Genomic DNA, 15,222 nt, shown 5'->3' on the forward strand with positions numbered 1-15,222 from the left:
ATCCAAAGTATAAATACTACTGACAAATCAACTCTATATAAATAAATAACTGAATAAATAAAGAGAATAGACAACAACTACAAAAGAATTCTAGATAACCTGTGTTGGTACAGCTCAATTCCACTTATTGACTTAAGTCCAAAGAGCACAGTGTGCAAGGAGGTCAAAAAAGTAACTTCACAATAAAGAAACCTGACACAGTACCTCACTCACCCAGGTGACCAAGGTCAGCATCAAAGTGAGAAGTCAAGCTGATAAAACACACCTGCGATATAATGCGATGACAATCGAAACTAATTTATGTGGGCCAGGGATTTAGCTCAGTGGTTCCACCACCTGCCTTTAAAGCGCAAGGTCCTGAGTTCGATCCCCAGTACCAAAAAGAAAAAGAAACTAATTTATGTGATTCACTGCCCCAAAACCTGTGACCCCGTTACAACCATGAGAAAAGTATCAGACAAACCAAGTGACATTTTACAAAATACCTGACCAGTCAGTACTCCTTAAAACTTTCAAGGTTGCCAGGAATTTAGCTCAGTGGTTTCGACACCTGCTGTGCAAGCGCAAGGACCCGAGTTCGATTCCCAGTACAAAAAAAAAAAACTTTCAAGGTCATCCAAAACAAGAGAAATCTGACAAACTATAGCAACCAGGAGCTTAAGGAGACAGGATGAAAGTAACAGAGCATCGTGGACATGTCCCGGGACAGAATCTGAGAAGCACACATAGTAAGACCCTGTCACAAAAAGCATCCTATCAACAAGCAAGAAACCATGGGGTTTTGCTAAATACAGTCACAAACCATAACATAAATATATACCCACAAATCCATACTGATATAAGTGACTGACTAAATAACAGAGTAGACAAATCTCCCACATAGAAGAATTATAAATAATTTGAGTAGGTGAAGCTTAACTCCACTTAATGACTTACCTCCCAAAAGGACATCAGGGAAACACCAGTGAAATCCAAATCAAGGATGGGGCTTAGCTCACAGCAAAGTATCAAGATCTGTTTCTCAGCAGTGGCAAATATACATAAGGGCTGGGAATGTAGCTCTGCGCAACAGTCCGAGGTCCAATCCCCAATACCAAAAAAAAAAAAAAAAAAAACCTTCCTATGAATCTACATCTATTCTCAAGTAATATTTTTTTTTTAAGCAGCAAGACATTAGATAGGTTTGGGGGAAATTTAAAAATTAACAAAAGAGGGCCAGGGATTTAGCTCAGTGGTTTTGCCACCTGCTGCTCAAGCGCAAGAACCCGAGTTTGATCCCTGGTTCAAAAAAAAAAAAAAAAATTAACAAAAGAATCTCAATTGTTTGGAAGATATATGAATAGTGTACTTATGAGTCACAGAGCACTATACTTTCAGAGATAATTCTTAGAACTTAATAATCTGCATTTCAGAAAATGAACACAAAGTTTTCTAACAGCAGCATCTAACCCCTGTCATGATCTTGTCTTTACACATAAAGAACAGATCTCGGGCCAGGGATTTTAGCTCAGTGGTTCCAGTGCCTGCCTCACAAGTGCAAGGTCCCAAGTTCGATCCCCAGTACCAAAAAAAAAAAAAAAAAAAAAAAAAAAAGAACAGATCTCAATTCAAAAAACCCAAAAGAAACAGTCAAACTGAAAATAACCACTCAGTGGTTTCGCCACCTGCTGTGCAAGCGCAAGGACCCGAGTTCAATCCCTGGTACCAAAAAAAAAAAAAAGAAAAGAAAAAGAAAATAACCAGAGAGAAGCCAAGCAAGGTGGCACATGGCTGTAATCCCAGCACTCTGGGAAGCTGAGGCAGGAGGCTCACAAGTCCAGCCTGGGCAAGCTAGCAACTCTTGTCTCAAAAATCAAAATGGCCAGGAATCTAACTGAATGTGAGAGCCCTGGGTTCAATCCCCAGTGAAGGAGGGGAAACTCAACTGAGCTTTCCAATCCCTCAGGGAAGGACAGGAGATCAGAGACTGATGCTACAGGGTAAGGCATTTTTTGGAGGGGGGACAAAGTGTTCTAAAGTTGATTGGGATGACTTTTTTACAATGCTGTAAATATAGTAAAATCCAACTAAGCACTTTAGATAGGTGAACTGTATGGTGTGAGAATTATAGCTCAATAAGAATATAGTTATTACCGAAATATAAACAAATAAACCAAGTGGGTGGCAACCAACATTTTTTAATGAAATAAAATGAAACAAAATGAAGAGTACACTGCAGGCAATGAAGGTGAGTGCAATTTTGTGAAATTTTAATTCATTTTTATAAATATACAGACTATTACATGTACATATACATTCATACATCCACATACCTGGCTACAAATACATAGGAATGATGTAAAATTTATTACTGTAAGTCACCACAGAAGGTTGGAAGCCACTGTTCTAAACATACAATTCTTCTCACTACTCTCCACACACCTTTCATTCTCATTATCTTATGCTGTGTCAAGAACAGTGAGGTTAAAGTCTACTAAGATATTTCAGTTTGCTGGAAAACTGGCCCACATAAAGGAGTTCTAAGGAAGAAAGGCTCTGGGAGGGTGTGGCTCAGAGGCAGACCAGGAACTTAGCATGCCCAAGGCCCTGGGCTCGTCCTGGGCACCGAAAGAAGAAATTCAAGAGCTGCGTCCAAATGAAAGGAAAGGCAGGGCACCCTCAGCAAGGCCACCTGTGGGCTCCAAACACCCAGGCCTGGGGCGCAGTCCAGGCCTCCAAGGACACCCACGCATCGAATCAAGCGCCGCTCCCTGCCTCTGTCTGCCGGTTGCACCAAGGCTGAGGCTCCAGGGAGACAGCCCGGCACAGCTCCCGATTTCCTTCCTACCAACCCTCTCCTGTCAGGCATCCCTGCCCCAGATGCTCGAACTGAAGTCGAGAAGCCCTCCCTGGCTTCTGCTTCCCTCACAAGTCCACATCCGAGTCAACAAATAATAAATACATCCTACACAAAAATAAATCTCAAAGCTTTCCATTTTCCTCCAACCCCAGGCCCACCACTCTAGACTGAACTGCCATCAGCACTTCTCGCCTTTTTGTTCCAACACATCCAAAAAAGAATGTTAAGTTCTCTCCCATACTGTAGACACTGGTATTTTTAATAAAACTCACAATCACTTTTCTAAATATACAGGGCTGAGGGTATAGCTCAGTGACAGAGCAAGTACACAGCATGCGCAAGGCCCTGGGTTCAATTTCTAGGACCAAAGCAAAAAGAAAACAGAAAATTCATCTTTTAACAAGTGGACAGACCTGTCTTTCCACCCAATGAGTTCATTATTCGCTGCTAGAATGACACAGGTTTAGTTAACATCAATTCAATCCTATTTTTCCCTTCATTTTTTAAATATATGCACAGAAAAAGCTTGTTCATATAAACAGATGTTAAGAGAAGTTCTGTTAGCAATGGCCCTATATTCATTCAACTCCCTCAGTATTTATCAAAAAAAAAAAATCACACAATGAACTTTCATCAGAAGTAATCAAAACTGCCAATTTGCTTACATCCTCCTCCAATTTTACTGAAAGCAGAGATCTGAAAACCACCAGAGTTACAAAAGAATCTGTCATCTCATCAAAGTTAATTACTTTTTCCTAATCAGCATCAATATTTCAAATAGCCCTTTGTTTGCCTGAGATGAAGTAAACAGAGGGGCTAGTTGTTTTTTGGGGGGTTTTTTGGTACCGGGGATGGAACTCAGGTCCTTGCACTTGCGCAGCAGGCACAAAACCACTGAGCTAAATCCACGGCCCTGTTTTTTTTTTTAAATAACATGGAGAAGACTATTAAATCAGAGGTAGATGATAACATACAATCTCTGAGAGATCAATTTTAGGAGAATATATGAGGAGCCAGAAGCTGAGTCCTTGAAAGTTATCCTCTTTGAAAATTATCCTCATGCCCTGGTACCACTGAGAAGCTTCATGTAGCTCAAGGGACCAGATCCCCATATGGACAACTCACAACGCTGCCCTGTGACCAAAATATTCTCTTTAAAATGGAATTTTCATTGTTCACGTTAGTTCTCTTCTTAAAGTCCATTAAGGACTCACAGCATGTTTAGCCATGTGTGTGGTAGTAGTGCACACCTGTAATCCCAGCACTCAGGAGGCAAAGGCAAGTAATCTCCTCACGTTCAAGGCCAGCCTACATATGAGATCCTATCTTAAAGAAAAAAAAACCTCACACCACATTTAAAAATGAAGCCCAAACTTCCTCCTGTGGCTGCCAAGGTCCTAAACCTCATCTCACTGTCCTACAGTCCAACACAGGCTTTCAGATTGCCTGTGGGCCTGCCTCTCCTACCCAAAACGTTCGCCCTGTGCCTGCTGTCTGGCTGCTGCTGTCTGCCAGATTCAGTCGGAGTGTCACCTCCTCAGAGGAGCGCCCCGTGACCAACCCAGCTGCTTCAGCCTTCCCCACCGCAGAGCCTCATTCTCCACAGTTTCTATCAGTGACTGGCCATCACATGCAAGGCAGCTCGAGTCCTGTGTCAGGTCCGACACACAGCACAGTGCTCAGCTGCAATGGGCGTCTGGGAACAAATGGGACAAGTGAGGAACTACTTCCAAAGGCTTTCCGTATTGCCTTATTTGAAAACAAAGATTATTAGAGCACACAGACACCATAAAGGCTGAAGAGATAATAGTGAATATATAAGCAAAGACATAATCAAGAACTTCAGAAAGAACATTCAGAGAAGAAGAGAAATTTACCATGCAGGCATTTCACTCCCATTTTCTTCCTTACCTCTGTTCTTCAGAAGACTCCTCCACATCCCCTTCAGAATCACCCTATTGACAAAGAACACACTTTAACAGGTGTTTCAAACAACTTAAATCACCAAAAGTTGTTCTTCACCTCTCCCAGGGATAATGAACTTGTAATGAATGTCTACAACAGAGACTGGTACCATATTTCATAGAACCTCATTAAAGAATGACACTTTAGTGACAAGAATAAAAAGCCATAAATTGCCAAGTGGTCCCTTAGGCATCCACTGTAAATAGCCAGCTCATTTTTTGTTGTTGTTGTTGCTGATCTGTTCTTTTTGGCCTCAAACTCGCCCAGACCCTCCTGCCTCCACCTCCTGAGAGCTGGGATTATAGGCTTTCGCCACTACGCCCAGCTCTCTACCCTTTAAAAACCACAACCTAAACACAATCTCAAAATTAGACATTATTTGGCCGGGGATTTAGCTCAGTGGTTCTCCTGCCTGCTTCGCAAGTGCAAGGTCCTCAGTTCGATCCCCGGTACCCACCCCCCCAAAAAATTAGACATGATTTCCCTTCAAGCAGTTTTTAATGTTTAATCACCTACGATGACATTTAATGCCAATTAAAATCTCCAAATATAGAAAATATATTGCTTAGCTCAGAATCCTCTTAATGAATACCTGATATGCTTTGACATCAAATGTAAAAAGCCTGATACTCCAAAGCTCTTGCAAAATTATCTGCCAGGCTTACAGAAGGAGGGCAACTGAAACCCAAACACGTGAGCCAGGAACCAAAGCCCGGGTCCAACTCAACACTGCACGCATGCAGCCGCCAGACAAGCCGCAGGCGTGTTGGTCTTTCGCCAAGTTCACCACTGCTGGCTTCAGGGATCCGGACTCTTCTGGTCCTCCCTTCTCTGCCACCTAGTCACCCTGGGCCAGACCCTCTGCACGGATACTCTCAGCGGGTGAACACACAGTTATAATCCCTGTCTCCTGCCAACTTCCGCACCAGCACACCTGAAGGTTCTCCATCACCTGCCCAACTCTCCTCAAGGCCAGAAGCATGCCGCTGTCTCCAGTGACCAGCCTGTGGCGGGGATTCTGTAAGCCTTATAGGGCAGACTACTTTACAACTCACAGGCCTGTTTCCAAACACCTCCAAGACAGGGCACACGCCAGCACACCAAGGTCTCAGTCCGTCCTCAGTGGCTTCCAAGCTAACTCAGCCCTCCTGTGTGGCAGGTGCCGCCACTCTGCCTATCCCCCAGGGAAACCTCAGGGTCACCCTGCACTGTCCTCCTCTCCTTTGCCTCCAACAGACGTTCAGATCCACCCATCCTTCTCTACCCCTTCTGCCAGCAAACAGCCTACAGTGCCCACATTACCATGACATTCGCGACTTTCTGCCACACCTGAAGACTGCTCCCTTTAAATAACCCATATATCCCTGAAGCCCAATCTTCCTCCACGGCAATCATCACCATCCACATGCTCTGGGCCTCGGACCTGGTATCACGGTGTTGATCCCCACTCGAGAACCTACAAAGCTCCAGCTCTGGAGCTAAATACGTCCTGGGTTCAAATCCTACTAGTACCACCTTTTGTCACCTTAGGCCAAGTTACTTAACCGCTCTGCACCTCAATTTCTTCAGCTGTAAAATCAGGTCACAATACTTCATAGTTTTTAGTGTATGAACATGAGTTAACTCATACAGCATGAAGGTAGTACTCAACCCATGTTATCATTTTTTAGGTTGATGGCAGAAGTAGATTAAACAAAACTAAGTCTCTAAGACAAAAAGATTTCCAAATACTGGTCAATGATTCACTGGAGTAAGATGCTATTATATAACACAGTACCTGAGAGAATAAAAGGAACCCAGATGTTCAGCATACCATTTCCTGTCTCACTTTCTGCCCATTTCCGTTATCTACACTCTGGGACTGAAGGGGGGGATCAGTAAGATTTTTTTCTTGTGTTGCTGGGTATGGAACTCAGGGCCCCTTGCACACTAACTAGGCAAGCTCTAGCACTGAGTTCTACTCTCAGCCCAAGAGGCACAGGCCTTCTCATTCACCGTGGGATAACGGGTCTAACCGGGCAAGCCAATGGTCAGTTTGCTGAGAGTATACAGGCCAGTAGAGGCCCGAGCTGGCCTGGCCCAGGCCAGGCGGGCGCCGTGTCAGGTGACAGCTGCTCCTAGTCAGCACCCATCGCCACATCCCAGACTGCTAACAGGGGCATTAGCAGTGAGTCTTCTCAGACAAGTCCAAACGGATCAGAAGAATGTGTTCTAGACTGTCCTTCTTGCTTGCAGGGAATGACGTAAAAATGTAGTTAATCAAACAATAATAGAAAAACATTTCACCTGCAGTCTTCAGAACTGGCTAACCCCACAAACTAAGCAGCAGGGCTGGGCACTACTACTGCCTCTCCTCCACTAGGAAGGCCTCATGGACCAACTGCAGATGCCTACTGGAAGCAGAATACCGTGCCCGAAGCAAGGCCCCCAAGCCTCAGCAGCAGAGCTGCTTAAGGTAAACCCAGATGAGGCAACAAGGGGCATATGAGACAAAGTGAAAAAACCCAGACATGCAAATCACTATAAGATACTCAGAGAGAGAGAACTGATGGGCTGGCAGCGTAGCTCAATGGTAGAGCACTGGGCCTGCACATGCGAGGTCAAAAGTTCTCTCCAGGGCCAGGGATTTAGCTCAGTGGTGCCAGCACCTGCCTCGCAAGCGCAAGGTCCAGAGTTCGATCCCCAGTGCCAAAAAAAAAAAGTTCTCTCCAACACTGCAAGGAAATAAAAGGGGAGAGATGATGACAATGCCGATGCAGGTGGAGTGTGGAAGGACTTTCCCTGAACCACCAGCAGAGCAGCAACATCTGTTCTTTCATTCAGCGGGTAACATGTTGGGTTCATTCAGCCAAGGGTCAGGCTGAAGAGTGAGTCCCGGAGGAGAAGACAGGGTCAGACTGCAGAACGCTCAAAACAAGGCCAGAGCAGATCAAATGGACATCGCCCTGTGTGTGGGTCACAGGAAACCAGAAAGGCAAGCAAGAAGGTGCACAAAGCTGTATCCTGCATACGTGCAATTCCCTCTAGACAATAAGTGAATAAAAATATATCTACTTGTTTGGTTTCTATGTCACCACCTTCTGGATTTAGTGTGTTAAAAGTATACTCAGCGGACAGGAAACTTCAGTAAATCTAAGAATAAAATCACATTAGTTCCCTTCCCTCCTCTCCCAACCATCGATAAACACAGGTTCATGTCATCATATCCAATATAAAAGACTACAAACGGGGCTGGAGGGTAACCCTGGCGGAGAGCACTTGCCTAGTGTGCATGAGGCCCTGGGTTTGATCCCCAACACCACAACAGAAATACGAATAATGTAACTTTCCATATAACCACAGAAGCATAATACTGAGCTGTATGCACTGCTTCAGTCCCTTCAATGCAAGAAAGCTGTTCTGTTCCCTAATGACCAACACTACAGGTCAGTTGAGAAACCATCAAAATAACAAGTAACCTGCATCAGGTCCTCCAGAAGTTCAAAGCACTCAATCCTCTCAAACCCCTGTGAAACTGCACTACCATCCCCTTTGAAGATGAAAACACTGAGGACGACGCAGTGAATCGGGGCTGGGATGTGGCTCAGTGGTAGAATGCATGCTTAGAGGAGTGAGGCCCTGGGTTCTGTCCCCAGCACCAAAATAAACACATACATAAAAGAAATAGTTAATGGACTGAGGTAAGAAGGGACGGAGTCAGGATTCATATCCAGGAGGCCTGGTCAGAAGGTCTTCAATTGTTACTTTTGGTTTTATTCATGAGTTATTGACGTTCTTAGTCACTTAAGAGTCCATCAGAAAAAAGAAAAAAAAATCAACAGCTAACACTTTTGAAATAATTGTATGAATAATTTATGTTGGCAAATACTTTAGTATTCTGTTCACTGCATACCACATCCTCTGATAGTCCTAGTTCACCTATTACTGACAAGTCAGGTTCTGAGGCCATCTTCTAGTCTTCCTGAGTGAAAGGAACTCAACCTACCCATAACTGAGCAGAAAAGCTTTATATTTAAATAAGATCTATAAATATTCTCTTTTCAACTGACTCCTTATGACACACATGAGGAAACATTTCTGAAAAAAAATGCAAACTCTTTCAAAAGAATTCCTTAAAAATAACTTTCTTCCAGCCAAGTGTGATGGCCCACACCTCTAATTCCAGCATTTTGAGAGGCTGAGGCAGGAGGATTGCAAGTTCAAGCACAACCTGGGCAACTTAGTGAGACACTGTTCAAAATAATAAAAAAGGGCTGGGAATGTGAAGGCTCTGTGTTTAATCCCCAGTACCACAAAAAAAAAAAAGGAAGAAAAAAAAGAAACATTCCTCAGAACTCTCTGCAGCTATGAGATACTGTACACACATATCCCTATGCCTGCCCAAGCACATGCAGGGTAAGATAATTTCTCAAAGGTATACCTAGTGCAGGATTTAGCTCAGTAGTACCGCGCCTGCCTGGCAAGTGCAAGGTCCTGAGTTCAATCTTCATTACCGAAAAAGAAAAGTATACCTAGAGATAAAGACCAAGTATTTAGAAAATTATTTCAAATGCCAGTTTCACTTTCATTATAACTTTGATTTAAATACTTTAGCTGTAAATGCCTCTCTAGTGAAAATTCCAAAAAGACAGCCTCTTAATTTGTTTTAATCAAAGCAAACTATACACATCAACAAAATCAAACTAGAATTAAGCATTTTACAAAGTAACTTTGGAGCCTAGAAAGACAACAAGTAATTATATCACAGACTGACATTTCCATTCCTGGGGACAGTGACTACATCTTCAACTGATGCTATAACAAATGAGAGTCTCAGATTTGCTTTCCTTTTAGTCTGAGTTGGTTTCTTTCTTTTCGGTACCAGGGATCAAACTCAGGACCTTGCGCTTGCCAGGCAGGCATGGCGCCACTGAGCTACGTCCCCGCCCTAGTGTGGGTTGGTTTTTAACACTAACCAGTGGTGGAGACTACAACTGATTGAAAATGTAAATACACACAGATAGAGACAGGGCAGTTCTGCTCCCCAGAACATCTGGCAGTGCCTGGGGACATTCTCAATTGTTCAAACTAGGGCCATGGAGTGAGGGGCAGTGCCATGCACCCACACCAGCTACCAGGAACACTGAGGCTAGAGGATGGCTCAAGCCCAAGAGTTGAAGGACACAGTGAAGTCTGCCTCGAAAGAAAAAAAAACAAACATCCCCCCCAAAAACGCAACCTAGGGGAGTTCAGGAGGAAGCAGAGAGTGCCACTGGCACCCAAGGGGCAGCGGGCAAAGGTGCGCCCCACATTCTACAGTGCACAGGACAGCTTCTCAAAACAGACTTCTTGGGCCCAAAATGTCACACGTGCAAATGCTGAACAAGTCTAATATTCATAAACACAGCTACCCTTTAAGTCTATACATCAAGTGTTTGGTGTGGTTCTCTCAAAACAATTTTTTTTCTTTTTATCTTTCTATATTTGCCAAACCTTGGACCACACCCATGTTTCATTTACAATCAGGAAAAAATCCATCTGGGGATAAACTTTTAGAAGAAAAGACTACTTGCTGACCAGGCTTGTTCTCAAAGGGCTGGTCTCAGGCAGCCTGCTGGCCTTCAAGAAAGGGCCAGCCAGGAAAATTTTCCTCTAAAATCACCTCTCCGCCTTGAAGCTGTTATTCATTACTCCTGAGCAAAACGAATATTCCAAATATCTCAAAACCAGCACTCACAATGCTTCACATAGGAGAAGGCTGAAACGTAAGACTGCAGAGCCTCTCCACTGAAGTTACAGCTACACGTCCTGTTTTTAGTGCTGCCGCCAACATGAGAAGTAATGAACATTTTAAAAACGGCCACACACAAGCTGAATATTCTCTAATTCAACACCCCCACATCCATTTTGGGTCACTAGTGCTGCCGGTGAAAAAGTTGTATTTTTAAATGTCCCCCCCTCAAAAAATTAAAATGTTCCTTTCCAGTCAATGAGGAACCTCATGTACAAATTAAACTTCAAAATCAACAAAACCGCTTTGCAGTAATGCATCCACTGCAGTTAGCAGCCCTCTACGCTACAGATTCCCAATAAAAGGTCAGTAATTATTTTTCCACATGCAATCATAATACAATCATTCAGCGGGGGAAAACCTGAAATTCAAGTTCCCAAGTGGGTGTATTCTGACAAGAATTAAAGACACTTGGAGAAAACCCAAGATGACAATCCTTTAAAGTCCCATCCTCATCCCGAAGCTACTGCTTCAGGCTAACAGAGGGTACCGCTAACACACACTTCTGCAATTGGAGCTCTGCTGTGCTCCACCGCCCCGCCACTCGCCGTCCGCACCCCGGCTTTGTCCGAGCGGCGCGGAGCCCGGGCCCCGCGAGGTCCGGGTCCCTGGCTCGCGTGAGGCCCCGAGCGGCGGCCCGGTGCCTACCTCCTGCGCTCGGGTGGCCAGGCTGGCCCCTGTCACGTGGCGCGGGAGGAGGCCGCGAGGGCCACCGCGGCCAGGTGCTCAGCCGCCTCGACCGACAGTTTATTTGCCTTGCAGAGAGGCCCGCCCGCCCCCGGGGCCTCACCTGAGTGGGCAGCAGCAGTTCCCCGTCCTCCGCCTGCCACAGCTCCACCACGTTCGGCAGGGGCTCCATCGCTGCACCGACACCAAAAGACACCGCCTTTTTAATGCTCGGAAAGAAACGCTCCCCGCGCCCCCGCCCGCCGCCCCGAAACCGCGCGCCCTCGCGCCCTCCGCGGAGCCCGGGCCACCCCGAGGGGCGAGCCGGGGATGCACCCAAAAAGGTCGGGGCGCCGCCGGGGACGGGGGCGAGGCCATGCTGCGGCCAGCCCAGCATCCGCGGGGCCCGGAGGGGGGACAAAGCTGCAGGGCACCGGGCGGCGGCGGGGCCCCGCGCCACACAAAGCGGGGTGCACCCGGGGCGGGGGCCATGCACAAAGGATCGGGGCGCGCGGCTAGCGGTCCCGGCCCCGCGACGCCCGGGCTGGCGGTGAGAGCGCCCGCCCTCCTTCCCTCCTTCCCTCCCGGCCCGCCCGCCTGCCCGCGGGTCTCCACAGTTCCCCAAAGAAAGGCGGCGGCGTGGAGAGCGAGGGTCGGCGCAGCGACGCTGACCTTGTCCCTGAGCCCCTCCCGGGCGACAGCCCGGCAGCAGGACCTGGAAGACGCCCAGCAGGAGGTTCACGGCAGCGGCGGTGCGGCAGTAGCAGCCGGGCTGCGGGCGTCGGAGCCCCGCCATGCTGCTCTCGCCCTCCTCCGTGCTCGCCGCGCTCGCAGCTCTCCTCCGCTCGCTAGCCCGCGGGCGCCCCGCCCCGCCCCGCCCCGCCCCCGTCGCGCCCGGCCCCGCCCCGCGCTCGCCCCGCCCCCGCAGCCGCCTGGCGGGGCCGCGGAGAGCGAGTGCGCCGCCGTTAGGGCGCGGCGGGCGTGGACGAGTCGGGCGCACGCGGCCGCCCGCCCCGCCCAGTGCGCGGCCCGGGCACCGTCGCGGCCCCTTGTTTGGAGGCGCCCTGGCCGCCGTCGGGAGCGTGGCCGCGGGAGTGGCGGGGGGGGGAGGCGGGAGCGGGAGGCGGCGGGTGGCAGTGGAAATAACGCAGTGGCTGTCAGGAAGCGAGCCCAGCCTCAGGGCGCTGCTGGCTGAGCGGCGAGGACGTCCTGTGGCTGCAGGGCTGTAATTCAGAATGAGAAGCTCTGGGCCCCCGTGGACCGCGGCCAGGCCGTGACAGGTGGGGGCGCCTCTTCCTTCAGGGGCCTGCGTGCGCCGCGCATCCGAGCCCGCTTCGGGACGCTTAGGGGATCGCAGCCCTGGCTCGTTTCTGACGTTGACGGGGTAATGGAAGTAATTCTTAGGAGTGCATTTTCTACACCTATTTTTTGATGCCTGTGCCAAAAATGTCCAAGATCTGAGATCTCTTTAAGTTACCTCCCTTTCGCCAGGGATGTCACAAACAAGGCATTCTTCGGGAATCCGATTGTGTCACCTGACAGGACTGGCGGCTGCGGGACAGCCCGCGGTTGGCCGTCTCCAGGCCCGCCTCAGGAGACCCGAGGGTAGTGAGTGACTTCTAGGCAGCAAGCGGGGAAGCGATGGGGCGCCTGCTCACACCGATCGATGGGCTCCTGCTGCCCCTGGCGCCTTCCAGCCTGGACGGCGGGAAGGTCGTGGTTACACCGGGACAGGTGCCAGAGAAGGACAGTGACTTAGGGGTCCTCTCTTCCTCTTGTGGAACCGTGAACCCAGTCTCGCTGTGCCTCGATGTAATTCTAAACACGGTTAAATCACCTCGCTTCTTGGCCAGCTTAACATTTAAGGAAATTACCAAAAACATTACCATTAAAAAAAAATCACATTGCATTATCCAACTTGATAACTCCTTAGGTTTTTTTTCCATAGTCCTGGCCAACATTGCCCTGAACCAGGATCTCAAGTCCCATCCCCATATTCCTTTCTTTTTCTCTTCATTTCACCTCTCCCCCCAGGACAGTGCTACCTCTGTTCGCGAAGTTAATTCCTTCCCGATTGTGGTCGCAAACCGAATTTGACAAGAACGGAATTAAATTTCGCCCTGAGGTCAACACTGAATGAAAAATCGAAAGGGGGGGGGGTGTTTAGCTCAGTGGCACCATGCCTGCCTGGCAAGCGCAGGGTCCTGAGTATGATCCCAGTACAGCAAAAAAAAAAAAAAAGTTATGAGGTAAAACTTTCTTGCTAAATTATTTCACCTTAAGTCTTGTACACTGATGAGTATCACAGTATCAATGAGAATGACTCAAAAGACAAAGTAACATTGCTATGGACTCTAAATTTGCTGTCCTGCATGAAGGTTTTCAAGGGCAGCCTGATTTTTTTTTTTTTTCCAGTTGTGGTCTTGTGAACTTCACAAAGTGGATAATATTATTTGACTGGTTCACAACACCAGAAGCAGGTATCTGCAGTGCCAGGGGTTTGGAGAGGGATACAGGATTACACAGCTGTCTTCTTAGATAAATCTGACCTACTTAGTCTTCTCTGGAGGTATTTTTCTTGCTGACTCATGAACGGCCCATTAAGTAGCTTCCAGGTTTTGGAGTAAACTTGTTCTCCACAGAAGACAACTCCTGTGTGACGCTGTATTTCCATTATTCCTCTATTCAGTAGGAGATGTTATCGCAGAATATCAGAGCTGGGCAATTTGGGGATATATTTCATAGCCCGGTTGCCTCATTGTACAGAAGAAACTGAAACCCAGAAAGGCTGAAAATCTAAGTAACAGAGTTCTTTTTAGTGACAGGTATGATTTTGAGCATACTAACTTTTAAATTAGGTTCATATCAGCGAAGGTCTTTGTTCGTTTTTTAGGAGCAGGGTGTAGCTCAGTGATAAAAGTGCTTGCTTAGTCTCCCTAAGGCCCAGAATTTGATTTCTAGCGTTGCAAAAAGCAAAGCAGACTCCATAAATGGTTAAATCAACACTTACTTTAAATATGCAAGATGTTAACGTTTTTTTACCTACTTTACCCTTGTCCTTTTTTTAATGAGTACAGATGAGAACCAAGCAAGTTGTTAATGTGAGTTACACCTCAACACATCCTTATAAAATCAACTGTGAAGTGTTAAGGCCCAATCACCTATCTCTAATTCAGATCACAAGGTGGTTGTGACAATTAAATGAAATAATTCAGTATATGATTCAACAAATGCTAGAAATTAGGTGTTCAATAAATGCTAGAAACAATACTATATTTATTTACATTGTGGGGGCTCACCAAATCTTTCATTTACATAATAAATTTGATACTCATGATTCAAGTACTTGAATTATTTATTCTTTTCCATATCATTTGTCACTCAGACATGGTAGAAATAGGAATACAGTAATTAATGAAAACATGCATGTACCATCTATCTGATGACCCATCTATCCATCTATTTTGGCCTTGCCCCCAATGAAAACAACAAAACCAAGTGCAGTGGACTCTTGACTTACAAACTCAATTCATTCTCAAGGGCTGATTGTAACTCAAGTTGGTCCACTGAAGGCTCAGGCTCTGTACACAGCCTTCAAAGTCTCTGTCCTGTACACAGGCAGATCTCACTGTCCTCAGAGAGACATTCGCCCAGGATTTCTCAATTGACCCCACACAGGAAAGGATGTTGTAATGTTCCTTCCAGAACTCTTTAAGGGTTAACTCTGTATCTGAGACCATCTGAAAGCACAAGGGACTGGCATTCAGGTCATAACTCAAGACTTTGTTCGTAAGTTAAAACTAAAATTCTGGTTGTAATCCAAGTTGTTCGTATGTCAGGTTGGTCGTAACTTGAGGATCCACTGTGTGTTTCATTAAGCTACCAGCATCCTTGTTGCTGGGATCCCAGCCTCCTTATTGTCCAGGAGGAAATGCCTAGAAGGCATGGGTCTCAGGCTAGGCCTATTGCTAGACACTATTGT

General features: G+C 46.7%; 2 protein-coding genes across 9 annotated transcripts in view; both read right to left on the minus strand.

Annotated features, from left to right (window-relative positions):
• The window catches only part of Tmem131l (transmembrane 131 like), a 173,702-nt gene extending 161,606 nt beyond the window's left edge, over positions 1-12,096 (minus strand). For 5 of the 8 annotated variants that reach the window (XM_013067229.3, XM_013067228.3, XM_013067227.3 and 2 more), the window contains exons 1-3: positions 11,913-12,096; positions 11,365-11,435; positions 4,751-4,794 (exon numbers count right to left, since the gene is read on the minus strand). In XM_013067229.3, coding sequence (XP_012922683.2) covers positions 4,751-4,794; positions 11,365-11,435; positions 11,913-12,036 — 239 coding nt within the window. In that variant the 5' untranslated portion in view covers positions 12,037-12,096. The other 3 variants (XM_087205746.1, XM_087205747.1, XM_087205745.1) reach the window with 3 other exon arrangements.
• Positions 12,097-12,205: 109 nt separating this feature from the next.
• Positions 12,206-15,222, minus strand: part of LOC147829449 (uncharacterized) — a 30,899-nt gene continuing 27,882 nt past the window's right edge. The window contains exons 3-4 of the mRNA XM_087205736.1: positions 12,776-12,859; positions 12,206-12,394 (exon numbers count right to left, since the gene is read on the minus strand). Coding sequence (XP_087061862.1) covers positions 12,206-12,394; positions 12,776-12,859 — 273 coding nt within the window. The remainder of the gene's footprint in view (positions 12,395-12,775; positions 12,860-15,222) is intronic.

The sequence above is a fragment of the Heterocephalus glaber genome, unplaced genomic scaffold (genome assembly GCF_053883595.1).
Source record: "Heterocephalus glaber isolate CG9 unplaced genomic scaffold, H.glaber_assembly_v1.0 deba00000613, whole genome shotgun sequence".
Taxonomy (NCBI): domain Eukaryota; kingdom Metazoa; phylum Chordata; class Mammalia; order Rodentia; family Bathyergidae; genus Heterocephalus; species Heterocephalus glaber.